Source organism: Erinaceus europaeus, chromosome 7 (genome assembly GCF_950295315.1).
Source record: "Erinaceus europaeus chromosome 7, mEriEur2.1, whole genome shotgun sequence".
Classification (NCBI taxonomy): Eukaryota; Metazoa; Chordata; class Mammalia; order Eulipotyphla; family Erinaceidae; genus Erinaceus; species Erinaceus europaeus.
Window position 1 is genome coordinate 71,058,142 of NC_080168.1, and position 26,120 is coordinate 71,084,261.

At 43.1% G+C, this 26,120-nt stretch overlaps 2 protein-coding genes across 4 annotated transcripts; one reads left to right on the top strand and one right to left on the bottom strand.

The window, feature by feature from the left end:
* Nucleotides 1-3: 3 nt before the first annotated feature.
* Nucleotides 4-970, bottom strand: MRPL57 (mitochondrial ribosomal protein L57). Its single transcript, XM_007529475.3, has 2 exons — nucleotides 842-970; nucleotides 4-525 (listed from the first exon to the last, which is right to left on the bottom strand). The coding sequence occupies exon 2, from the start codon at nucleotides 518-520 to the stop codon at nucleotides 212-214; it is 309 nt and encodes a 102-aa protein (XP_007529537.1). The 5' UTR covers nucleotides 521-525; nucleotides 842-970; the 3' UTR covers nucleotides 4-211.
* Nucleotides 971-1,023: 53 nt separating this feature from the next.
* Nucleotides 1,024-26,120, top strand: SKA3 (spindle and kinetochore associated complex subunit 3). Of its 3 annotated transcripts, none has more exons than XM_060194725.1 (9): nucleotides 1,024-1,214; nucleotides 5,882-5,943; nucleotides 6,063-6,228; nucleotides 8,833-9,250; nucleotides 14,239-14,324; nucleotides 17,000-17,085; nucleotides 20,682-20,882; nucleotides 21,865-21,995; nucleotides 23,326-24,341. In XM_060194725.1, exons 1-8 carry the CDS (start codon nucleotides 1,112-1,114, stop codon nucleotides 21,991-21,993), a joined length of 1,251 nt encoding a protein of 416 aa, XP_060050708.1. In that variant the 5' UTR covers nucleotides 1,024-1,111; the 3' UTR covers nucleotides 21,994-21,995; nucleotides 23,326-24,341. The 3 variants fall into 3 exon arrangements, with proteins under 3 accessions (XP_060050708.1, XP_060050707.1, XP_060050709.1); XM_060194724.1 differs by having other exon boundaries at nucleotides 1,025-1,214; nucleotides 23,254-24,338; XM_060194726.1 differs by lacking the exon at nucleotides 1,024-1,214 and adding an exon at nucleotides 1,275-1,840 and having other exon boundaries at nucleotides 23,254-26,120.

The following is a 26,120-nucleotide window of genomic DNA, read 5'->3' on the forward strand; positions in this document are numbered from 1 at the left end:
AAACCAGTTTGTAATTTTATTCCCTCTTACATCCAAAATACATTTTCCTGTGACGTCTGACCCAGGAAACCCTGCAATCTTCGTATCAAGGTAGAGGGGTGGAGAATCACAGGCGCCTCCAAGCGGAGCCTTAGCTACCCGCTAGTGTGGAGCCGCGCATTCTGCACGCGAGGCCGGGCGCTCGCCTGGTTCTCCCGGCGGCCACGGCTTCTCAGGTCCACTTCTTGCTGATGTTGAGATGGTCGAGCTGGTCGCGGACGAACCTGTGCGGCGGGAACTTGGAAGTACAGGCCTCCCGGAGCTGCTGGAAGGCGAGCGCGCGGCGGGCGGCGGCGTGGCCGAACTCCTGTTCCGAGGTGAGGTAGGGCGCGCTCAGCCAGTACTGGTTCTCCGCCTCCACCTCCAGGCGCCGCCGCAGCTTCTCCTCCGCGTGCACTGACACGGTGCGCGGCCGCTGGTGCTTCCCGATCCACTGCCGGCCCGGGATGTGGTTGCGGAGGAGGAGGGCGGTGAGGAACATTCTGCCTGCGGGGGGGACAGAGGGAGCGCGGCGTCTGCGGGAGCGCGGACAAGGGGGACCCGCCGCCCGGCACGGGGCCGGGCTCAGGGCACCGGGGCCGCCATGCTGCGCAGGGGGAGGGGGCGTGGGCAGTTCGGCGACGGCACGGTCGGGTGCGGAGCCGTCTCGAGCGCCAGCTGCGGCCCGGAAGGAAGTGCGGCGCCTCCCGAGGCTGGACTGGCCAACACGGGCGCACTAAGTACTTTCAACCTGACGCTGTTGACTGGCTACGGAAGAACGGCAAACGCTAGAAGAAGTACCGAGAGACATTAATATACTCACCGGCACCGCACCCCAAGATGGGCTTGCTCCGGCACGCCCTTCCACAGCTCGTCGGAAGTGCGTCTACTGACACGCGCCGGAAGCGCGCCCGCCCGCGGGAGCTGTCTGGGAGGGCCCCTTCGAATAAGACTTGTACTCTCGCGAGAGATAACTGGAGCGAGTTCGCGGGATCAGTGGCGCTTCCGGAGCGCAAGTTTAAACGCGGGGCGGGCTCTGGAGTGCAGGTTTTCTGTCCGCTTGGTTGTTGAGTGTTGCCGCTCAGGGCGGGTCATGGATCCTATCCGGAGCTTTTGCGGGAAGCTGCGCTCGCTCGCCGTCACCCTGGACAAGGAGACAGCCCGGCTGCAGCGGGCGCTGGAAGGCGAGGAGGACGGTGAGTGAGGCGCAGGCGTGGACGCCCCAGGGGGCTGCTTGTGGTGACCGGGGTGGGGGGGGGGGGCAGTGCTGGCCCTGCAGCCTTGCGAAGCCGCGGTTTCTGCTGCAAGTCGCTGCTAAGTTGACTGAAGGGGCTGGAGGTCGATGCCGTGACGCCCTTCAGGGACGACTCATGAGTGACATTCAGAACAAACAGCCGTCACACCTGAGGAGGTCTCCCTTCCCGCCTGAGGTTTTGGTCTCTGTTGTATACGGCTGGTGGTGTGCACAGAAAGACACGCCCGGAACTGCAAGCAGAGATGAAGGGAGCCACCTGGTTACACGGAACAAGAAGAATGTCATACATCTGATGTGACCCCTTTTGTTATCACTTTATGGGGGCTAATGATTTACAGAACAGTTGTTGACACATGGGGGCAATTTCTTATGTCCCCGAACAGTCTCACCCCCAACTTAAGTCCTTTTCCACCATCAGACACCAAGACCCCAAAGCCCCCCCCAGGACACACCCCTTTACCCTCCTTTCCCAGAGTCCTTTGCTTTGTTGCAATACATCCTACTCAGCTGTATTGTCCAAGTCCAGAAAGTGATTTCTCCTGTCGAGTCAGGCATCAGCTCTTTTGTGTAAGTAGCGCAAGAATGGGGGCTTTTATTATTTATGATTCGGTGGAGGTGAAGGCTGGGCTGTGCAGTTTCATCCACCAAGCTTACCACGTGACAAAAGGTTGCAGACCTGGGTGCAGGGTATTTCCACAACAAACGTGTGAGAGCTTTGTTTTATTGACTTAAGGCTTCTGACCCACCTCAACAGTTTCTGAAAGGACAGCTCAATTGCAGAGTATGAAGCTTCTTCATTTCTGCAAGTAGGAACCAAGGACTTGAACCTAGGGCCTTTCACACGGTAACATGTGCACTCACCTGGGTGCATCACAGCCCAGCCCCAAGAAATGGTTTTATTATTTTAAAAAAAATTAGATTATTTTTTAAAATTTTTTAAATTTATTACCTTTTGTTGTTTTATTGTTGTAGTTATTATTGTTATTGATGTTGTTGGGCAGGACAGAGAGAAATGGGGAGAGGAGGGGGAGAGAAAGAGACACTTGCAGACCTGCTTCACCGCTTGTGAAGCGACTCCCCTGCAGCAGGTGGGGAGCCTGAGGCTTCAACCAGGATCCTTACACCAGTCCTTGCGGCTTAGCGATGCATGCGCTTAACCCGCTGCGCTACGGCCCAACTCCTTTGATTTTTTTTTTTTAATTGTAGTAGTGACTTAATATTGACTTACAGGGGTTGGGCGGTGGTGCACCTGGTTGAGAGCACCAGTTAAATGTGTAAGGACCTAGGTTCGAGCCCCAAGTCCCCACCTGCAGGGGAAAGCTTTGCAAATGGTGAATCAGTATTGCAGGTGTTTCTGTCTCCCACTGTATCTCCCCCTTCTTCTCAATTTCAGGCTGTCTCTATGCAATAAAGAAGTAAATAAACCAGTTCGAGCCTCTGGCTCCCCACCTGCAGGGGAGTCGCTTCACAGGCAGTGAAGCAGGTCTTCAGGTGTCTGTCTTTCTTTCCCCCTCTTTGTCTCCCCTCCTCTCTCCATTTCTGTCCTATCCAACAACAGTGACATTAATGACAACGATAATAATAATTACTACAACAAGGGCAATAAAAAGGAAAATAAATAAATTTTTTAAATATTCTTTTTTTAAAATATTGATTTTAGGGGGGCTGGATCCCCCCAATCCAGTGTGACACTGGGTTTAATCCAGTGTCACACTGGATTAAACAAAAGCACATACTACGAAGCACAAGGACCTGCACAAGGATCCAATTCAAGCCTCCTAGCTCCATACCTGCGGGGGTGGGGTGGGGGGGGGTAGTAGTGGTCACTTCACAAGCCATGAAGCAGGTCCGCAGTGTCTTATCTTTCTTTCCCCCTCTCTTATCTTCCCCTTCCCTCTCAATTTCTCTCTGTCAAAAAATTGGGGGTAGGGGGTGTGGGCGCAGGAGCAATGGGTTTGTAGTACAGGCACCGAGCCCCAGCAGTATCCCTGGAGGCAAAAAGAAAGAAAAATTGATTGACAAAATTATGAGATAACAGGTACAATTCCACACCATTCCCACCACCAGAGTTCTGTGTCCCATTCCTTCCGTTCGAAATTGTAATTCTCTCAAGGTCACTGATAAGAGTTTACTATTCTATATATGTGTGTGTGTGTGTGTATCCTTTATTTTTCCCCTATGGTTCTGCTTTCTATTCCAAGTCACACCTATACCTATTGCTACTTATGAATGACCCTCCTTTTTTCCTCTTCTCTTTCTGGATCCTGATGGAATCAGAGCTCAGAACCCTCTGGTTATCCTCTAACATTTCTCCCTCCCTAGGAGTATGTATGAACCAAAAGTTGTTTTTTGTTTTTTTTCATTCAATAGGAAGGAGATATTGAGAGGGGAAGAAGAGGAGAGAAAGATAGACACCTGCAGACCTGCTTCACTCATGAAGTATCCCCACTGCAGGTGGCGACTAGGGGCTCGAACCCAGGTCCTTGTGTGTATCCTTGCGCATAGTACTATGTGCACTTAGCCAGGTGCACTACTTCCAGCACCCCATGACCAAAATTCTTTATGGGGTACAGAAGGTGGAGTTCTAGCTTCTGTTACTGCTTCTCCTCTGGACATGAGCATTAGCAAGTCTATCTATACCCCCCAGCCTGTTTCTATCTTTCTCTAGTGGGGTAGGGCTCTGGGAAGGTGGGGTTCCAAGACACAGTGGTGAGGTCGTCTGCCCAGGAAAGTCAAGGTGGAATCATAGTAGCATCTACAGCTTGGTGAATGAAAGGCAGCAAGATATAAGGTAGGAGAAAATGATTAATAATCAGGAACCCAAAGGTAAGATAATAGCAGGTGAAAATAGAGATCTTGGGATGGAAAGAAGCTAGGAAGTCTATTTTAGGTATGTACCTAGGAGTCCATGACTTAGTAGTTTTTGCTTGAGTTTGAAGCCAACATGCAAGTGGACTAAAAATATTGTCTGGGAAGATTATGTCCGAGTTGAAAATAGAACTAGAAAGTTGGAATAGGGCAGGCAGTACCTTCCAAACCTGAAGAAAATCTGTAAATAAAATTGTTTACCCCATCAACCTGACCCAGGGCCCATGTATTTAGCACAAGAGCCTGTGTAACCTCTGGGGCCCTGCCAGCCTGAGTTCACAGTCTCTGGTCACATCTGGGAACATTCTAGGCACAATCATTTCAGCACGACTGTTCCTTGAGTGGCAGGGTAGGCTGACCCAGCCTCCCTTCAGAGAGTGGAGAACAGTCCACTTTAGAGTGAGAACAAGTTTCTTGAGTGGCCCACAAAAGGGCTTATGATTACGTTCCTGATGGAAGTGACCAGTGATGATGGAGAGACATATTTGATTCTTTTTTTCTTTAGAGGCAGAAAATTTGAGAGGTGGGGAGGTAGACAATGGACACATCCCGTCCCGTACTATTCCACCACTTAATGAAGCTTCCTCCCTGCAGATGGAGACCCCTCAGTGACTTGAACCCAGGTCCTAGCACATGGTAATATGTACACATCTCCACATATACCACAGCCTGGTCCTGCTTCTAGATTCTTTTTTTTTTTTTAATATTTATTTATTCACTTTTGTTGCCCTTGTTTTCTTTTTGTAGTTATTATTGTTGTTGTTGTTGGCTAGGACAGAGAGAAATGGAGGAGAGGAAGACAAAGGGGGAGAAAAAGATTGACACCTGCAGACCTGCTTCACCGCTTGTGAAGCGACCCCCCCCTGCAGGTGGGGAGTCGGGGGCTCGAACCAAGATCCTTACGCTGGTCCTTTTGCTTGGTGCCACATGCGCTTAACCTGCTGTGCTACCACTTGACTTCCTTATCTTTATTTTTTATTGGATAGAGTCAGCCATAAATCGAGAGGGTAGGCAGTGATAGAGAAGAGAGAGAGACAGAGAGACACCTGCCACACTGCTTCACCACTCACAAACCTTTCCCCTTGCAGGTGGAGACTGGGGGCTCAACCCCAAGTCCTTGCACATTGCAACATGTGTGCTGCCAGGTGCGCCACCACTCGGCCCTGCTTTTGGATTCTTGACATATAACTGAATTGTTTTCCACAATTCTTGTGCTGATTTACCATTTTACCAACATATTAGCTGTGTACACAAATTTCAGGTTTTGTTTTGCTTTTGCCACCAGGATTATCACTAGGACTCAGTTGCTGCACAATTATCACCACTCCCAGTTGCCATATCTTGCTTCTTTTTAGACAGGGAGAGAAAGACAGAGGAGAAAAACTATAGCACAACTCCACTACTTGTGAAGCTTCTCCCCTGCAGATGTTTCTGGTGACTTGGGGCTTGAGTCTGGGTCCTTGCATATAGCAGTGTGTGTGCTTTACTGTTGAGCTATGTGACTGACTCCACAAATTGCATTTCTTCTATTAAAAAGACTTGGAATAACTTTTCCACTTCTGTATGTATGTTATAGTTTAGTAAAAGTTCTAAAGAATGACCTTATCACTTCTTTGTGATTGATGGGATATGACTAATAAATGTTTGTATGGATTTTATGATTCTATGAAAGCATCTTAAATTTCCTTTCCCATTTTTCCTCCTCACTGTCTGTTGTTCCTCTCAATGTTCACATCGAAGACTTTGAAGATAATCCTCTGAGAACTTTAAATGATCTTTGCTTTGAAGTTCAGACTCTAAAGGTATATTGCTTTTACAATATTTATAATTTGATTTGTGACTTAGAAAACCTAAAGAGACTCAGTAAAAAAAATTTTAAAAAAAACTTAGAGAAATCATGTGCACTCTTTCCTCATAAAAGGACGATGTCAGTGTTCTTGTTGATAAAGCATGTGTGACAAGTCGAGAAAACAGTGGTTTCATGAAGGCTGCAAAAGTACTGATGGAAAAAAATTCAACGGACATCACAAAAATAAAAGAGTTCTTCCAGAAATACGGATATAATCCACGTGCCAAAGGAAATTCAGGTGTGAATAATTTACACTGTATGGCATTTGCTTTAGTATTAAAGGAAGAAGGGGGAGCCTGGGAGGAAACACAGTGGATAAAGCCTTGGACTTGAGGTCCTGAGATTGACCCTTGGCATCACATGTGCCAAAGTGTTGCTCTGCTTTTCTCTTCCTCTCCTTGCCCTCATAGATAAATATTTTATTCTTGTTTTTTGACCAGAGCACTGCTTAGTTCTGGCTTATGGTGAAGATTGAACCTACAACTGGAGCCTCAGGCATGAGGGTTTTGTTTGTTTGTTTGTTTTATTTGCCAAACCACTATGCTGTGTCCTAGCCCTAAATTAATATATATGAAAAAAGATGGTATGAGAGTAATTGACCTTGTATTTGTTCTGGCTGTGCCATTGTGTGACCCTCATTTGATCATAGTTTACTCAAGTCACTGGGTACAGTGCTAGTCAGTGGTGCAATATAAAGACACTTCTTTTTCTCCTTCCCAAAACATTAGGTACGAGAAAAGTAGAGGTGAATCTGTATGACTTGAGAAGAGTTGGTTTCTAGTCAGGTCTGCCAGCAAATAGCCTCAGAAAACATCATCAAAGTATGAGGCTTTGTTTTTCTCCCTATCAATTTCCCCCTCTGTAGAATGAGAGTTTGGGGTTTGGAGATAAGTCCTAGTGAGGGGATTGTAATGTATTGCTGTAGAATTTAGAGCCACCCGGCCTGAGCTCATGTCTCTAATTCTGCCTCTTCCTGTGTTTGATTTTGACCAACTAGTTATTCAGTCTTAAAGTAGAGCTATTTAATTAATCTCTGAGGACACATAGGGATAAAATATGCTTAGTATAGTGCCTGACATGATTTAATTTTAAATTTATTTAACATAAGGTGATACTTATTTATTTTTGCCACCAGGGCTATTGCTGGGGCTCAGTGCCTGCACTACGAATCCACTGCTCCTATGGCCATTTATTCGTTTTTTTTTTTTTATTTTTATTTTTTGATAGGACAGAGAGGGGGAGGGGAAGCTAGAGATGCAGAGAAAAAGATAGATACCTGCAGACGTGCTTCATTGCTTGTGAAGCAACTTCCCTGCAGGTGGAGAGCCGGGGGCTCGAACTGGGATCCTTGCATGGGTCCTTAAACTTTATACTATGTGCACTTAACCTGGTATGCCACCACCCGGCCCCCATATTTTTATTTTCTTTCTAGAGCACTGCTTAGCTCTGGGTTTATGATTGTGTGGGGATGGAATCTGGGACTTTGGAACCTCTAGCATGAGAGTCTCTGCTTAACCTTAATGCTGTCTACCCCCACTCAAGTTAATGCTCTTGATGTAACAAGAGTGTGATTTCACACATTTCTGTGTGTGATGAGTCACCACCCCCACCATCAAAATTCCTGCCATCACACTAGAGATCCCTTCCCATTTCCTCCACCTATAGCCACCAGTTTTCAGAATCTCAGTTTTGGGTTTTGTTGTTGTTTTGAAAAGTCTTTTGTTTTGTATATTTGTATTCTGCAAATGATTAAAACCATCTGGTAATTGTCTTCAGCTTCCTCATTTCTTTGACATAGCAAAGTTACCTCTTAAGTTCCAGCCATTTTGTCCTGAAAGCCATCTTGTTAATGACCACATAGTATTCCATTTATATACAGTCTTGTAGTTTGTCCTGTCACCTGTGGATGGCCATTTAGATTGGTTCCATATCTTGGCAATTGTGAGCTATGCTGCTATGAGCATGCTAGTAATTATTTAATCTAAAATGCAAAGGATAGTGAACTAGAGCCAGATATAGTTTATTAAAGATCAAGAAATTATGTATCTTTCTAATTTTCATCACAACCTGATGAGAATCTGCTCCTTTTTTCCCCCCGTATTGGATAGAGACAGAGAGAAATAGGGGCGGGGGGAATACAGAAAGGTAAAGTGGGGCTGGGTGAAGCACACACATTACAGTGCACCAGGCCCCAGGTTCAAGCCCCAAGTCCTCACCAGCAGGGGGAAAGCTTTGCAAGTGGTGAAGCAGGGCTACAAATGTCTCTCTATCTCCCCCTTTCCTCTCAATTTCTGACTATCTCTATCAAATAAGTAAAGATTATTCAAACATTAAAAAATAAGTTTACAACAAGGGCAACAAAAGAGAATAAATATTTTTTTTTTAAGTTTAAAAGAGATAGAGCAAGAAACAGACAGACTTCTTCAGTCCTTCTTCATCCTTTGTGAAGCTTTTCCAACTGTAGGTGGGGATCAGAGGCTTGAACCTGGGTCCTGGCCCCCAAGTTTTTGGTTTTTACTGAGTACTGCTCAGCTCTGGCTTACGGTGATGCTCGATATTAAACCTGGAACCTTAGAACCTCAAGCACAAAAGTCTTTTGCATAGTAACTGTGCCATCTTCCAGGTCCAGTACTTAAGTTTTCTTCCATTTCAGCAAGTCATCAGAATGGGCTATAGTTGAACAAAAGCTACATGCTACAACTTAACTAGTGGGATTGAGGAGAAATTCAGGGCTTTTGCTGGTTTGAAACATTTCAAATGACATAGTAGTTTTATGTTGTCTCAGTATATGAGTTTTTCCGGTTTGGTAATTGACTACATTTGACCTTGATTTTTTTTTAAGCTCCAGTGAGTGAGCAAGAAGTCACTGACTCAAAACCAGAGTGTGCTGAGCATGAAGCCTCTCAGGTATCAGAGTTGAAAGCCGAGTCGCTGGATTCTGCTGTTCCAAGCAATGCTGTTTCTGAGAATTTTCCACGCAGCCCGCAGCTTGCAGATTTTGGACTTGAGCGGTACATGATATCCCAAGTTCTGCCAAGCCCTCCACAGGCCGTGAACAATCAGATGGAAGAACCAGAGATTCTAAATCCATCTTGCAGTGCTCTAATCACAGCACCAAAAACTCCAAAGTATACTCTCAGGATGGACGATTTTGAGTGTGTGACTCCCAAGATAGAACACTTTGGTATTTCTGAATATACCATGAACATATGTTTAAACAATGATTACACTGTGGAACTCAAAAATCTAAAGATTAAAAGGTAAACTGGGTTTTATTTTTTTTAAGTATCTTTATTAATTGGATAGAGACAGCCAGAAATTGAAAGGGAAGAGGGTGATAGGAAGAGAGACTGGGAGTCTGGCGGTTGCGCAGTGGGTTAAGCGCAGGTGGCACAAAGCGCAAGGACCAGTGTAAGGATCCCGGTTCGAGCCCTCGGCTCCCCACCTGCATGGGAGTCACTTCACAAGTGGTGAAGCAGGTCTGCAGGTGTCTATCTTTCTCGCCTCCTCTCTGTCTTCCCCTCCTCTCTCCATTTCTATCCTATACAACAATGACGGAATCAATAGCAATAATAACTACAGCAATAAAACAACAAGGGCAACAAAAAGAGGGAATAAATAAATATTTTTTAAAAAGGGAGACAGACACCTGCAGCCCTGCTTCACCACTTGCAAAACTATCCCCCTGCAGGTGGGGACCGGAGGCTAAAATTGTAATACGTATGCCTCCATTTATAATTTTTTTTTAAGATTTGTGTATTGAGAGAGAGAACACCAGAGTATCCTTCTGGCACATGTGACACCAGGGATCGAACTCAGAACCTCATGGTTAAAAACCCAGTGCTTTATTCACTACATCTCAGGCCACAGTAAGCAGTTTTTGTTTGTTTTTTATTTTGCTTTTCTTTTTTCTTTTTTTTTTTTTTTTTGCGCCTCCAGGGTTATTGCTAAGACTCAGTGCCTACACTACCAATCCACTGGTCCATATTTTTTCCGTTGTGGTTGCTGCTGGTTGTTGAATAGGACAGAGAAATTGAGAGAAATGGGAAAGAAAAATATAGACACCTGCAGACCTGCTTCACTGCTTGCAAAGCGACTCCCTTAAAGGTGGGAACTGGGGGCTCAAACTGGGATCCTTACATGTGTCCTTGTGCTTAGCACTATGTGTGCTTTACGTAGTGTGTCACCGCCCAGCCCCAGTAAGCAGCTTTTTTTTTTTAATATTCCCTCCTTTTGTTGCCCTTGTTTTTTTGTTGTAGTTATTGTTGTTATTGATGTCATTGTTGTTAGATAGGACAGAGAGAAATGGAGAGAGATGGGGAAGCCTGGGAGAGAAAGACAGACACCTGGCAGACCTGCTTCACCGCCTGTGAAGCGACTCCCCTGAAGGTGGGGATCCTTAATTCGGTCCTTGAGCTTTTTGCCACGTGCGCTTAACCTGCTGTGCTACTGCCCAACTCCTTGTAAGCAGCTTTTTTTAAAAAAAATTTTATTGGGGAGTTAATGTTTTACATTCGACAGTAAATACAATAGTTTGTACATGCATAACATTTTCTCAGTTTTCTTTATAACAATAAAACTCCCACTAGGTCCTCTGTCATCCTTCTTGGATCTGTATTCTCCCCACCCACCCCAGATTCTTTTACTTTGGTGCAATACGCCAATTCCAGTTCAGGTTCTATTTGTGTTTTCTCTTCTGATCTTGTTTTTCAACTTCTGCCTGAGAGTAAGGTCATCCCATATTCATCCTTCTGTTTCTGACTTATTTCATTTAACATGAATTTTTCACAGTCCATGCAAGATCAGCTGAAAACGGTAAAGTCACCATTTTTTACAGCTGAGTAGTATTCCGTTGTGTATATATACCACAACTTGCTCAGCCACTCATCTATTGTTGGACACCTGGGTTGCTTCCAGGTTTTGGCTATTTCAAATTGTGCTGCTAAGAACATATGTGTACACAGATCTTTTTGGATGGATGTGTTCGGTTCCTTAGGATCTATCCCCAGGAGAGGAATTGCAGGATCATAGGGTAGGTCCATTTCTAGCCTTCTGAGAGTTCTCCAGACTGTTCTCCACAGAGGATGGACCAATTGACATTCCCACCAGCAGTGTAGGAGGGTTCCTTTGACCCCACACCCTCTCCAGCATTTGCTGCTGTTACCTTTTCTGATGTATGACATTCTCACAGGAGTGAAGTGGTGTCTCATTGTTGTCTTTGTTTGCATTTCTCTGACAGAGACTTGGAGCATTTTTTCATGTGTTTCTCGGCCTTTTGGATCTCTTCTGTGGTGAATATTCTGTCCATGTCCTCCCCCCATTTTTGGATAAGCAACTTTCTTAAAAAGCAAGTTTTACATGACTTTCTAGATTTTATTTTTCCTTCAAAAACATAATGTTGTAGAATTTTTTTCCTTCAAAGGGTTTTCAGTTACTTCACACTGATTATTTCATACTTTTCTGAATCACTGATTCCAGATATTGTTTCCTCAGACCACATGCTAGCTAGGAGTCCTGAAAGATGATAGTTGGTAGGATAACAAAGAAAGGATAAATCAAATGTGTCAGTTGCAGAAAATTTGTTGTTAATTTGGTATGACAATATGAGGAAAGAAGGGAATCTAGGACAAATTACAACTTTCTGTCTCATTGCCTGGGATAATGGTTAGAAAAGTAAACAGGGCTCAGGTGATAAATTCACATATTGATTTTGAGGTGTCTATAGAGGTTCTCTTAAGTTAGGTATTTGAATTAAACTTGAAGCTCAGCAATAAATGTTGCCCTGGACAGGATTGAGAGTGACCAGTGGAAATGATAGTTACAACAAAAGAGCCAAGGAAATGACTAGATATAATTTTTTTGTATTATTTATTGGATAAAGAGAGCCAGAAATCAAGAGGGAAAGGGATGATAGAGGGGGAAAATACAGAGAGACACCTGTAGATCTACTTTACCACTCTCAAAGCTTTCTCCCTGTAGATGGGGAACAGGTTCAAACCTGCATCCTTGTGCACTGTGATGTGTGTGCTTAACCAGGTGCACCACCACCACCTGGCCCCCTAGATGTCCTTTTTATTTTATTTTATTTTATTTTTCCTCCTCCAGGGTTATTGCTGGGCTCGGTGCCTGCACCATGAATCCACCGCTCCTGGAGGCCATTTTTTTTCCCCTTTTGTTGCCCTTGTTGTAGCTTCGTTGTGGTTATTATTATTGCCCTTGTTGACGCAATTCGTTGTTGAATAGGACAGAGAGAAATGGAGAGAGGAGGGGAAGACAGAGAAGGGGAGAGAAAGATAGACACCTGCAGACCTGCTTCACCGCCTGTGAAGCGACTCCCCTGCAGGTGGGGAGCCGGGGGCTCGAACCGGGATCCTTACGCCGGTCCCTGCGCTTTGCGCCACATGCACTTAACCCACTGTGCCACCGCCCGACCCCCTAGATGTCCTTTTTATGCAGGTGTCAGTCCCTCACTTGGGGACCTTTACTCTCAAAGTATTCCCCCCCTTTTTTTTTTTAGATTTTATTTATTTATGAGAATGAACCAGACATCACTCTTACACATATGCTGCCAGGGATTGAACTTGGGACCTAATGCTTGAGAGTTCAAAGCTTTACCACTGAGCCACCTCTCAGACCACAAAGTATTCCAGTTTTTTCACTAGTAAAGTTAATATGATCTTATCCATCAACTTTGGACATAGTGAGTATAAAGGGTGTAAAATTATAAACTGCCTATGGGCCAGGTAGTGGCGCACCTGGTTGGATGCACATGTTATAGTGCACAGGGTCCCAGGTTCGAGCTTTACAAGTGAAGTGGTGCTATAGGTCTGTCTTTCTTCCTCTCTCACTCTCCCCCCTCAATTTCTGTCTATCCAAGGTTGGCCAAGGGATACCACTCCGGAACTGCACAAGACACCCCCCCACACACACACACTAAACACACAACATGGAGCTCCAATAAATACAACAGTTAGGGGGGCCAGGCAGTACAGTGGGTTAAACGCACATGGTGTGAAGTGCAAGGACCTGGGTAAGATTCCAGCCCCCAGCACCCCCACCTACAGGAGTGTCACTTCACAAGCAGTGAAGCAGGTATCTGTCTTTCTCTCCCCCTCTCTGTCTTGCCCTCCTCTCTCCATTTCCATCTGTTCTATCCACAACAAAAACAAAGGGCAACAGAATGGGAAAAATGGCCTCCAGAAGCAGTGGGTTCATAGTGTAGGCACCAAACCCCAGCAATAACCCTGAAGGCAAAAAATAAATACAACAGTTAAGACTATCACAAAATGGCTTTACCACTGAGACAGTAATAGCCCAAGAACAAACTTTAGTTTATATAAAATTTAATATATACTATAGGTGTTTTTGTTGAAAACATTATTTAGTAAATTTTGCTGGTATACTCATGAACCATCCTGTAGTACTCAGCAGTACCCTTCTTTATAACTGTTTTTTCAGACAGCTAGGTCATTGACTAGAACATCCCATAATGACTGGGTCAATTTATTACTTGCTTTTTTATTACAAATCCACCACTCCTAATGGCCATTTCTTCCCACTTCTTTCTTTCTCTCTATTTTATGATAGAACAGCGAAAGATTAAAAAGGGGAGGGAGAGGAAGATAGACACCTGCAGAGCTATTTTTACCACTCATGAAGTGTCCTCCTGCAGGTGGAGAGTGGGACTCAAACCTGGGTCTTTTTGTTGTTCTGGTTGATAGAGATAGAAATTGAGAGAGGAGGAGAAGATACAGAGGGAGAGAAACACCTGCAAACCTGCTTCACCACTTGTGAAGCTTTCCCCATACAGGTGGGACCAGGGACTTGAACCTGGGTCCTTGTGAACTATAGTGTGTGTGACCTTAACAAGGTGTGCCAAACCTGGGTCTTTGAGCATGATATTTGTTTGTTCATTTATGAATTTTACCAGAGCACTGCTCAGCTCATGCTTATGGTAGTACAGTAGCCTGAACCTGGGACCTTATAGCCTGAGGCATATGAATGTTTTTGCATAACCATTACACTATCACCCCCACCTCAATCTTTTATTCTAAAGAGAAAAATCCTTAATCTGTATAATGGTTATGAAATTCTACTTTACAATTTGAAGCCACGAACTTTACAATTCTGTGTTTGAACTAATGAGTTAAACTTAAGGCTTTCTGTAAGCAGAGATTCCTAGTCCACTTCTCAGTCAAAGTTATCAATCCTAACTTTTGTTTTACCTTATCTCCCTAAATCATGCCAGTGATGAGAACATAGAAACAGAACCTGTGATAAATGGTAATTCCATTGCTTCTCCTGGCCTTGTAACCCAGCAGATGGAAAAAAATGGTGAGTGTGAAAATCAAGCTGTTTCTTAGTTATATTTTTTCTAGATGATACATGGTGGCTCAAACATCTCCTATGTCTTCTCATTTTCTAACACTAGTAAGTACCATTTAGTGTCAGGAGCATTTGCTACAAGGCTAAGATAACATTTCCTGATGTTTCCTGTACTCTGGTTGGTTGTATTGAGCATTTTTTGTTTGTTTGTTTCAGAGGCAGAGAGAGAAAGAGAACACAGCACCAAAACTTCCTTTAGTGCTGTGGAGGACAGGCTCAGCTGGGTTGCCCACTTGACAAAGCAGCACACTATCCAAGTGAGCTATTCTGCCAGCCCTGACTTACTGATTTCATTTTAGAAAATTATACTATTGAATTAATCTTGCCACAGACATAGCGAGCTTACAACTCACAGAATATGATGTGGGGCCAGGCAGGGATATGTGCAAGGATATGTGCAAGGAACTGGGTTTGAGTCCCTGCTCCCCACCTCAGCAGGATGCTTCATGAGCAGTGAAGCAGGTCTGCAGGTGTCTGTCTTTCTCTCCTTTCTATCTCCCCTTCCTCTTTCAATTTCTCTGTCTGGTCAAATGAAAAGAAAGAGGAAAAAAGGGGGGTGGGGTGGGCACCAGAAGTTGTGGATTTATAGTGCCAGCACAGCCCCAGTGACTGGAGGGGGGGAAATATATACGAGATGTATAAACAAGTATCCTATTAAGCAAGCAAAACTAGCACACCACCTCATTCTAACTCAGGAATCCATTCCTAATGTGTCATGTATATATATATATAGCCTCCAGGGTTATGCCTGCACTAGGAATCCACTACTGCTCTCATTATTGTTGAATAGGACAGAGAGAAAACGAGAGAGGAGGGGAAGACAGAGAGGAGGAAAGAAAGACACCTACAGACCTGCTTCAGAACTTGTGAAGTGACCCCCCTGCAGGTGGGAACCGGGCCTCGAACCCGTATCCGTATGTTGGTCATTGTGCTTCCTGCCATGTGGTCCTAACCCACTGTGCTACCGCCCTACCCCCACTTTTTTTTTTTTTTTTTTTACCAGAGTGCTGCCCAGCTCTGGCTTATGGTGTTGTGGGAGATTGAACCTGGGACTTTGGAGACTCAGGCATGATACTCTCTTTGCATAACCATTATACTATGTGCCATATGTTATAAGCTTTATAGGAAAAAAAGAATTTTCATGACTTCTGACTTTATTTTGCTTAATTTTATTTTATTTATTCCTTTTTGTTGCCCTTGTTGTTGTATTGTTGTAGTTATTAATGTTGTTATTGATAACGTCGTTGTTGGATAGGACAGAGAGAAATGGAGAGAGGAGGGGAAGACAGAAAGGGGGAGAGAAGGGGGTCAGGTGGTAGCGCCGTAGGTTAAAAGCACATGATGCGAAGCACAAGGTCCCACATAAGAATGCTGGTTCGAGCCCCCAGCTCCCCATCTGCGGGGGAGTCATTTCACAGGAGGTGAAGTGGGTCTGCAAGTGTCTATCTTTCTCTCCCCCTCTCTGTCTTCCCCATCTCTCCATTTCTCTCTGTCCTATCCAACAATGGCGATATCAGTAACAACAATCATAACTATAAAAACAAAAAAACAAGGGCAACAAAAGGGAAAATAAACATTTTTTTTAAAAAGTGGGGGAGAGAAAGATAAGACACCTGTAGACCTGCTTCACCACTTGTGAAGCAACCCCCCTGCAGGTGGTGAGCCTGGGGCTCGAACTGGGATCGCCTAATCCAATGTGCTGCCGCCCAACTCCCTCTTTTTTACTTAATGTCTAGTTTTCACCAGACATCGTATCATGCCTACTCAACCTCCCACATACACTCTTCCCCCTCTGGGAACCACTGTTCTGGTTACTGTATTTATTACTGGCTTTTTACCAGAGTACTGCTCAGCTCTCACTTCTGGCAGGTACTGGGTTTAGGACCTGGGATTTCAGAGACTCAGGCATGAAGTCTTGTAGAACCACTTTGCTCTCTCCCCAACTGGGTAACCACTATTTTTTTTTTAATTATCTTTATTTATTTATTGGATAGAGATAGCCAGAAGTCAAGAGGGAAGGGGGGATAGAGAGGAAGAGAGACAGAGAGATACCTGTAGCACTGCTTCACCACTCATGAAGCTTTCCCCCTGCAGGTGGGGACCAGGACTCTAATCTGGGTCCTTGCGCATTGTAACATGTGCGCTCAACCAGGTGCACCACAACCCAGCCCCTTCCACTGTTCTGATATCAGAATCTGAGAGTTCATTTGCCTTGTTTCTTAAAGGTCTTAAGTGGTTTTAATAGATTTACATGTAATTATCTTCTGTGTTGTTATTTGTTAAAATATATATAATCATACGTTGCAAATTATGTTTATTTAGATAATTTTTAATTGAGAAAATATTCTATGAGACTGTCTTAGGCATCAAACTGGTTTAAACTGTTTGCTGCTTTTATGTTTAATCTGATCTGTTCACGATATATTGCTTATATATCTCACATACTTCTAAACTTTTATTACTACTAATGATAATTAGGTAATTGAACATGACAGCTTTGTTTTTCTCCTATCCAGACAAGCACAGACTATCATAATTTCTTAAGTTATTAAGAGCAAATTAAGTTCAGGATCAAAATCTTTCAGTTTTGTTTTTTTTTTTTCATACCATTGCTTGTCTTCTAGATGCTGAATATCTAAATTCCCCTGTGGCACCTACGTTCTGCACTCCTGATTTGAAAATTCCTTCTACAAAAAATGATACAGCTCTGGTAAATTTCCATAAAACTGAAAGTTCTAATTTTTTCTCCCCAAATGACACAGATACACTATTATTTTCAGACTCAGTTTACTTAAAAAAAAAAAAAAAAAACTAATGCAGTCAATAGGTATATATTTACAGTATATTTATCTCAAGAGTCATTTAGCAGCACATATTGTGAACTTAAAATTTTATCATGTCCTTTAAATATATGTAAGATCTTCTAAGGCACATTGAGACAGATTTATAATTATAATAAGGAAGTTATCAAAAGGAATACCATTATTTATAATAATGATTATAAATATATATAATTTTGTTCTTATTATTTATAATAATAAGAACAAAATAGAGAAAAGCAATCCAAATGTCAAATAATCTATGACATGCAAAATATATTTAAGCACAAAATCTAGCTTACCTAATGACCGTTTTGAAAAACATGGAAATTTTTCAAGAATTATTTAACAAAGGAATGGGGTGGTAGCACACGCGTAGAACACAGATCACAGTGCACAAGGACCTCAGTTCAAGCCTCCAGTTCCTACCTGCAGGGGGGAAGCTTCACAAGTGGTGAAACAGTGCTGCAGTTATCTACTCCCTCCTTCCCTCTTTGTCTACCCCTTTCCTCCCAATTTCTATTTGTCTCTACCCAAAAGTAAATAAATGAAAAATGTTAACAACTTTGAAGAAATATTTAACAATACAGATAACAATATGTATATTAAGCAAAATGAATAAACATACCAAATTGAGATTATCTGTAGGTGGTAGAGATATGGATAATTTTTAATGCTTTTATTCTCCAAATATTTCTCAGTGAGTGAATTTTCTATAGTCAAACCTTGTTTCTTTTAAAAGTTAGCATGTTTGTATGTTGTACCAAAGCAGAGGACTCTAGGAAGGGACGAACTATCTAACAACTTTCTGCTGTGATAATAAAACACTCTGGAGAGTCGGGCGATAGTGCAATGGGTTAGGCACACGCAAAGCACAAGGACCAGCACAAGGATCCCAGTTCGAGCCCCCGGCTCCCCACCTGCAGGGGAGTCGCTTCACAGGTGGTGAATCAGGTCTCTCCCTCTCTCTGTCTTCCCTCCTCTCTCCCTTTCTCTCTGTCCTATCCACCAACAACAACATCAATAATAACTACAACAATAAAAAAACAAGGGCAACAAAAGGGAATAAATAAATAAAATAACACACACTCTGTTTGGTAGTCGGGCGATAGCGCAGCAGGTTAAACGCACTTGGCGCAAAGCGCAAGGACCGGCTTAAGGATCCCAGTTAGAGCCCCGGCTCCCCACTTCCCAGGGAGTCACTTCACAGGCGGTGAAGCAAGTCTGCAGGTGTCTATCTTTCTCTCCCCCTCTGTCTTCCCCTCCTCTCTCCATTTCTCTCTATCCTATCCAACAACAACGACAACAATAATAGCTACAACAATAAAACAACAAGGGCAACAAAAAGATAAATAAAAATAAAAAATAGTTAAAAAAACACAGTTCTCTGTGCTGTTCTGTTTGGTAGCTCCCAGTCATGTGCTGCTAATCACACACAGTTATTAAGCACACTGTACTCCTGGTGCATTCAAGGAGCTAATCTTTTTTTTTTTTTAATAATTTACGTTTATTTATTTTATTTTTATCAGAGCACTGCTCAGCTCTGGCTTATGGTGGTGCAGGGGATTGAACCTGGGACCTTGTAGCCTCAGGCCTGAGAGTCTGTTTGCATAACCATTTGCTGTCTACCCCTACCCATCTTTCATTTTTCTACATCTGAATCGCCTCATGTGACTTGTGGCTAATATAAGGGACAGCACAGCTGTAGACAAAAGGCTGGGTTATAAATTTTAGTATCGGGAGTCAGGCGGTAGCACAATAGGTTAAGCGCACATGGCACAAAGTTCAAGGACCAGCTTAAGGATCCCGGTTCAAGCTCCTGGCTCCCCACCTACAGGGGAGTCGCTTCGCAGGCGGTTAAGCAAGTCTGCAGGTGTCTTCCCCCCTCGTCATTTCTCTCTGTCCTATCTAACAACGATGACATCAATAACTACAACAAACCAACAACGATGACAACAACAATAACTACAACAATAAAACAAGGGCAACAAAAAGGAATAAATAAATAAAATAAAATATTTAAAAATAAAACAATAACTACAACAATAAAAAATAAGGGCAACAAAAGGGAAATAAATAAATGAAAAAAATTTTTAGTATCAGGGTTGGTTGGTTACCAGGGCCCAAGTTTAAGACCCCTGGTCCCCACTTTTAGAGGGGAAGTTTTACAAGTTGTGGAACAGTGCTGCAACTATCTCTCCTTCTGCCTCTCACCCTGTATTTAAAACAACAACAACAAAAAAAAAAACTGCCAGCAGTAGTAGTGGCAGAATTGTGTAGGCACTGAGTCCCAGCAGTAACACTAGTGGCAAGAAAAGGAAAATAAATGTTTAGTACCAGTTTATCTGTTTGCTCCTATTCACCATTTATGGGTGTTCAAGTGCTTGTGTTCCTGTGACTTGGAACTATTCTACTCTGCATTAGCTCTGATCATCAGGAGTTGAAGCAACTTACCAACTGGTCAAGTCACAGGGGGTTATTTAAATTAGGAAAATGCTTGTTGAGCTTGCCTCCTATCTGCTTTCTCCCTCTTGGGAGTGATGGCATCTGGTGACACTTCTGTGCATTAGTGTTACGGCTCTTAGCTAGCCAAGTTTAATGTTGCCTGAGACTGGGTATGTTAACCTGTATTGTCATCAAATTAATTTAGTTTTCATATTACACTCTAGCACATCCTTTATTTGTAATAAGGATAGTGTTTTGTTACCCATTTGTCATTGCTTTATTTCATTTAGTAGTTGGTCATGGAACGGGCGGGGGGGTCATTTTTTGGACCTACTTTATGTTTCAGTGAGGAAAAGAGGAGAGGGGGTTTGGGAGAAAGACCAGAGCACTGCTCAGCTCTAGCTTATGATGGGCTGAGGATTGAACTTGGGACCTGGGAACCTTAGGCATGCAAGTCTTTTTGCATAACCATTATGTTGTTGTTCCAGCACTCCCCCCCCCCCCTTTGTTTCTCAAGTCTGGCGCCTGAACTACAAATCCATCACTCTTGGTAGCCTTTTTCCCCTCATTTTTTCTTTTCCTATTTTCTGATAGTAAAATTGAGAGGGGTGGTAGAGATAGGGAGAGAAAGAGGGGCCAGATGTTGGTGCACCTGGTTGAGCACACATGTTAACAATTCAAAAGGACTTGGGTTCAAGCCCCTGGTCCCCAACTGCAGGGGGGGAAGCTTCATGAGTATTGAAGCAGTGCTGAAGGTATGTCTCTGTCTCTAACCCTCTGACTCCCCCTTCCTTTCAACTTCTGCCTGTCTCTATCCAATAAATAAATGGATAATTGGAAAGGAAAAAAAATAGGGAAAGACACCTGCAGCCCTGCTTCACTGTGTGTGAAGCTCCCCCATCCCCCAGGGACCTGGGTCTTGAACACATGTCCTTGTGCATTGTAACGTGCACGCAGTGGAGTGCAACACTGCCCAGCCCCCTGACAATTTCAGTTACATTATTCTGCCATCATAATATAACAATTTGTTTTTACCCAATAGGTCTCCACAAATTATCTACCACCAGAAACAAATTGTTCAACAAATGACTTGAAACTGAGAGACTTCACATCCTTAGCTTTAAATTCAGACAAGTGCTTTCAGAATCTTGAAGCCCCCTCACTTAAAATGGCTTCTTACGAGGATCTGCTCCGAACACCAACCCCTCCAACAATAACTACAATTCCAGAAGACGTTCTCCAGGTTATTTCCCCAGACCGTTTTTTTTTTTTTTTCAGATGTATTCTTTGCAAAAGGAGATATTTATCTTTAGAGGCCTGGGATGTACACAAATGGTCTTACTTGTTTATGGGCTGGCTTGGATATTGAGAAAATCTGAATTCTCATCTTTGGCAAAGGCTCTGGGCGTAAGCTAGTGACTTCATCCTGTCTTTATACCTTTAAGGAGCATATCTTCTCTTCATCTTCATGTTCTGAAACTCTTCTAATATATTCTGATGCACTGTGTACCTGTGATGGCCATACTCACCATAATTTCCTTGAGAGCTGCCTCTGGCAAAGTCAGAAATCCCAGAGGAGAGTGCTGTGAATAACTTTCTCTCCTCTATACAGTATGTGGTCAGAGAGTGTCTTTCTCCTTCAAATTGACCTCCCTCTTTGTGGTTGCTTTTATAATCCTGGACATAGAGGGCAGGATTAGAAATTTAAGACCCAGAATTTCCCGACTCAGAGCTTTTTCTTTTTTTTTTTTTTTTTGACTCAGAGCTTTTTCTATCCTGATTCCCATCAGAGGAGGGGTGAGGGGATACTCTACTGCCCCCTTCCTGCCATAGGACCTTGGCTCCTCCCTGCCTCCTATAGTCAAAACCCGTCCTTCTGAGGTTCAGTTTCACCTCTTTCTATATGAAAGTTAGTCTTCATCTTTACAGTTGATGGTCATTCATTTGAGCATTCATTTCTCCCATTTCCTTGATGTCTTTGTAAAGGCATCCACCTTCTGAGGTATATTAACCTCAGATTTTACAAGGCTTCAGAAATCAGTCCCCACATCCAAGTTAACTCTTTAATCTCCCCCACCCTTGGTAGTTAAAGCCTGTCCACTGCTCAGAAGTTCTATTTCAAATAACCGTATCTTCAGATTTTCCTTGAATGTTTTATAACACCTTCCAGATATGCATTATGTTGTTCAGGTGACTTAATTTAAAAAGAATTGTCTTTGTTTCAGATGTTAGCAAGATACAACTCAAATCTAGCTACTCCAGAAGTGGTAAAAGCTGTGCCCCCTAGCCCTAGCCAGGAGTTTACTAAATACAGAAAATGGAGCAGCCACCATATTGGAAAAGAGAACTATTAAAAGTGAGTATGCTGCTGTTTGTCAAGGAAGTGGGTGTGCTGTTTGAGAACACTTAAAAACCGCTAGTTAAAAGCTAGTAATTTTTAAATTTTATTTATTTATTTGATAGAGACAAAGAGAAGCTGAGATGGAAGTGGAGATAGAGAGGCACCTGTAGCACTGCTTTGCTGCTCTTAAAGCTGTCTCCTACAGGTGGGGAGCTAAGGCTTGAGCCTGGGACCTTGTGCATGCGTGCCACCACCCAGCCCTGCTAGTGAGAAATTTTAATATTAATTTAAACTGAATATTTATGATAGTAACATAACAACCTTTTTTTTTTTTAATTACCACCAAAGTTATTGGTGGGGTTCTTTAGTTCTGTGCCTGCACAGTAAATAATTAATAATTCACTGCTCTGTGGTCTGGGAGATGGAGCTCCTAGCAGCCTTTTTTTTTTTTTAGAGAGGGAAAGAGGATAGATGATAGGGAGAGTGACACCAGTAGCACACTTCACCACTCATGAAGCTCCCACACACACACACACAGGTGGGGACCAGGCCTTGAACCCTAATCCTTGTGCATGATGAGGAGTTTGCTTTACCAGGTCCTCCGCCACCCATCCTGGTTGATGGTAGTATGCTCAGTATATCACACACTGTTATGTGGCAGTACGTAGCCACAGTCTGGGTCACTTGTTTTGCTGTTGGCTGTGGAATAGGCTTAATTTTTTTCTTTTTGCAGAACTAGTGGATCCATCCGCTGTAGACTTGTTCACATTCTGTCCTCTGCGCCCCCCCCCCCTTTTCTTCTCTAGGGTTATCACTGGGGTTCAGTGCCTACACTACAAATCACTGCTCCTGGAGGCTTTTTTTTTTCCTTTTGTTGGCCTTGTTTATTGTTGTTGGATAGGACAGAGAGAAATCAAAAGAGAGGGAGAGAAAGATAGACACCTGCAGACCTGCTTCACCGCTTGTGAAGTGACCCCCCCTGCAGGTAGGGAGCCCGGGGCTCGAACCAGGATCCTTATGCCAGTCCTTGCACTTTGCACCAAGTGCGGATAACCCACTGAGCTACTGCCCGCCCCCCTTAAGAAAAAACCCACTCTTAAGAAGTGTGAACATTGTTGTCACAATTTGTTAAACTTTGACTTAGTTTAGCCTGTCCTAAGTCAGTTTCTAAAGATTATTACTATTTCATTGTGTTTAATTATGTCCTGCCTAACCTAATAGAATGGCTTATGTTAGAAGAAACAATACATTATCTTTTTTTTTTCCCTACCAGGATTATTACTGGAGCTTGGTGCCTGCATGACTCCACCACCCTCAGTGGCCAATTTTTCCTTTTCTTTGCCAGATGGTAAGAGAAAGTCATCTGCAGCACTGTTCCATCTTCCCCCCTGCAGATGGGGACTGGCAACTTGAACCAGTAGCCTCGAACATGGCAGTGTGCAGTGTGCACCGCATCAGACCTCAATCTTGCAATTTGAACTTTGAACAATTTTAAAAAGAAATCTGCAGTTCCTATTATTACAGTAAGATGGCCTCCAGTATTTCTGGGGCTAAGTACTTATCACTCCCTAGTAGATCTGGGCTGCTTCCTTAACTATAGCTGCATCCTTCTGCCTCCTCATGACTCTCCCAGCAGTCCTTTATCCTTTTTATTTCAACAATATTCTTTTCAATGACAAGCTTATATTAATTTGGGAAAAGAAGTAGTTACAGGCCTGGGTCACTGCGGTGTCATAGCAGACCTCAGGCATTTGGAAACAAGGGCTCGAGTTGTTCTTGGGACATGTCTCCCTTCTTCTGTGTCCAGCTTCTTTCTGAGGGCCAGCTCCATCCTCTTCAACCAGTTCTTTCCACCATGGCAGCTGACCCTTTCCAGCCCCCCTCCACAAGACCACTCAACAGAGTGTGATCTGTACTCTTTGGAAGGTGCTGAGGACTCTTCCCAAGTTAGACATCTTTCTGTAAACTGTTGCCTATGGAAGCAGAAACTTCTAAAACTTTGACAGGTTCAGACTGTCCAGACCATCCAATCTGAGGCCCTTCCCCTTTAAGCATGACTGAGATGCAAATTTATCTAATTACATTTGTGAAAGTACTCTTGGTCAGCTTTTCAGATTATGGCCAAAGGGAAAGCAAGGAACTAACATACTATGGAGATGGGTTTAAAAAAAAAATGAGAAGAAGTATTTAACAAATCTTATGACAGGATGCTTCAAAAGCTTAGTGTTGAGAAATCTGGTGCAATAACCATTACTTTTCCAAATTGTGCTTTGAAATGAAGGACTTCTGTTACATTGTTTTCTTCATTGTATCAGCAAATTGTCACTAAAACTTTACTCATTCTTAATTTTGTGTAGTTTTTTTTTTTTTTTAAGTGTGATACAAAGCAACTTATTTCTGATATATTTTGGTTTTTCAAGGTAAAACTTTGGTCACCCTTCTAGATGATGATGCCTCCCAAGTTCCTATCAACCTTGTGTTCACTGTTTATCGGAGCTGTGTGTATGTCATCCACAGGACAATCAAGATTGCATAAGCAGGGAGTCAGTGTGTTAGTACACCAAGGATTGAATCCTTCAGGGGATGGGAAGAGGCAGAGAGAGCATTGAATATAGGAGACTGGCAAGAGGCCAGTCATCTCACTGAGTAATACTGCTGTCAGTATTGCTGAAAACCCGAATAAGAAGAGAATATTTTGTAGCTAAAAAAAAGGAAAGAAATAGGAAAAGAGGAAGGGCACTGGCATACTGGTTGAGTGCACACTTCATCAAATGCAAGGATCCAGGTTTGAAGCCTTGCTCCCCCACTACAGGGGGGCATGCTTTGGATGCTTTATGAGTGTTGAAGAAAGGCTGTAGATATCGGTCTTTACCTTCCCCTCCCCTCTCAATCTCTGTCCCATCAAAACAGAAAGGAAGAAAATGGCTACCTGGAGAGATGGATTATTTTTATAGTCTCATAAGGCTTAGATCATTCAAACAAAAATCACCAAGGTATTGATTATTAAAACAAAAACCACCAAGGCTTTGATTATTGAAACAAAAATCACCAAGTAAGAACAACACAGGTAGGGAACACCTCCTGCTTTGTGGAACATTCACATTCCAGGGGCACTTTCTGCCCTAGAGATCACATCACCATTTCTGTGTCTTTTGTTTTTCCTGTACCTGTGTGCTAGGCAAATGTCCTATTGATTAAGATTAATATTCTACCTTTTATGCCATTCTCTTGGCCCTGTGCATCAGAAGACAATGGTTTATAGAAAATTCAAGTTTGTTATGTTTCTAGGGGCCTTAAACAAATTGAGCGGCCCATTTTTCACAAAATCTGTTACATTGTTTGATCAAGGAGTTTTGTTTTATTCTGTTCCAAGTTAAACTCTCTAGCTAGAATCCACCTTCTGTGTATGCTCACTATGTGACCTAGGTTCTTGTGTACTATTCTTGCATAAGGAGGTGGGAGCATAGTGGTGGGTGGTAGATTAAAAGGCCCATTGTATTTAGGCAGGTACCATAACTTTCCATTAATTATTTGTTATGTAAGGTGGCCCCTCCAATGTGGGAACCACCAATCTTTATATTTTAGGGGGAATACTAAAGGAAGTGGTGTAGATAAAGGGGAAAACATTTCTTCCTATTGGGGCCTCCTGAAAAATTCTGCATTACTGCTATTGCTTATTCCATTATGATCAGTCTTACGCTGGCAGTGCAGGTTTTGTCATTATTTTTGTCATTTGGTCAGGCTCTGAGCCTGGCCATAGGTAAATATTATTAAGACCACACAGAGCTGAATCATGGCAAAAAGTGAGATGGTTTCAGTTTGTCCTGGAGAGTCCAGCCGTGCTGAACTTCCTGCGAAGCTGGTACTGTGTCAAGCAGCTCGCATGACGGTGCCTGCTCCAGTTTTCAGTTTTGTAAATAGCTAGTATGCATATTTTAGTTAAATTCTAAAGGGCCTGTGGCTATAATAGTTGTTTTATTTTATTTATTTATTTTGCCTGAGCCTGAAATCTGATATGCAGGTGGAATCCTAATTATTGTCTGGGGAGATGATGTCATGGCTGGCAGAAGGACCAGAAAGCTGGATCAGGGAAGAGAGTAGCTCCCAAATATGGGAGAGGTGTACAAATATTGTTGATTG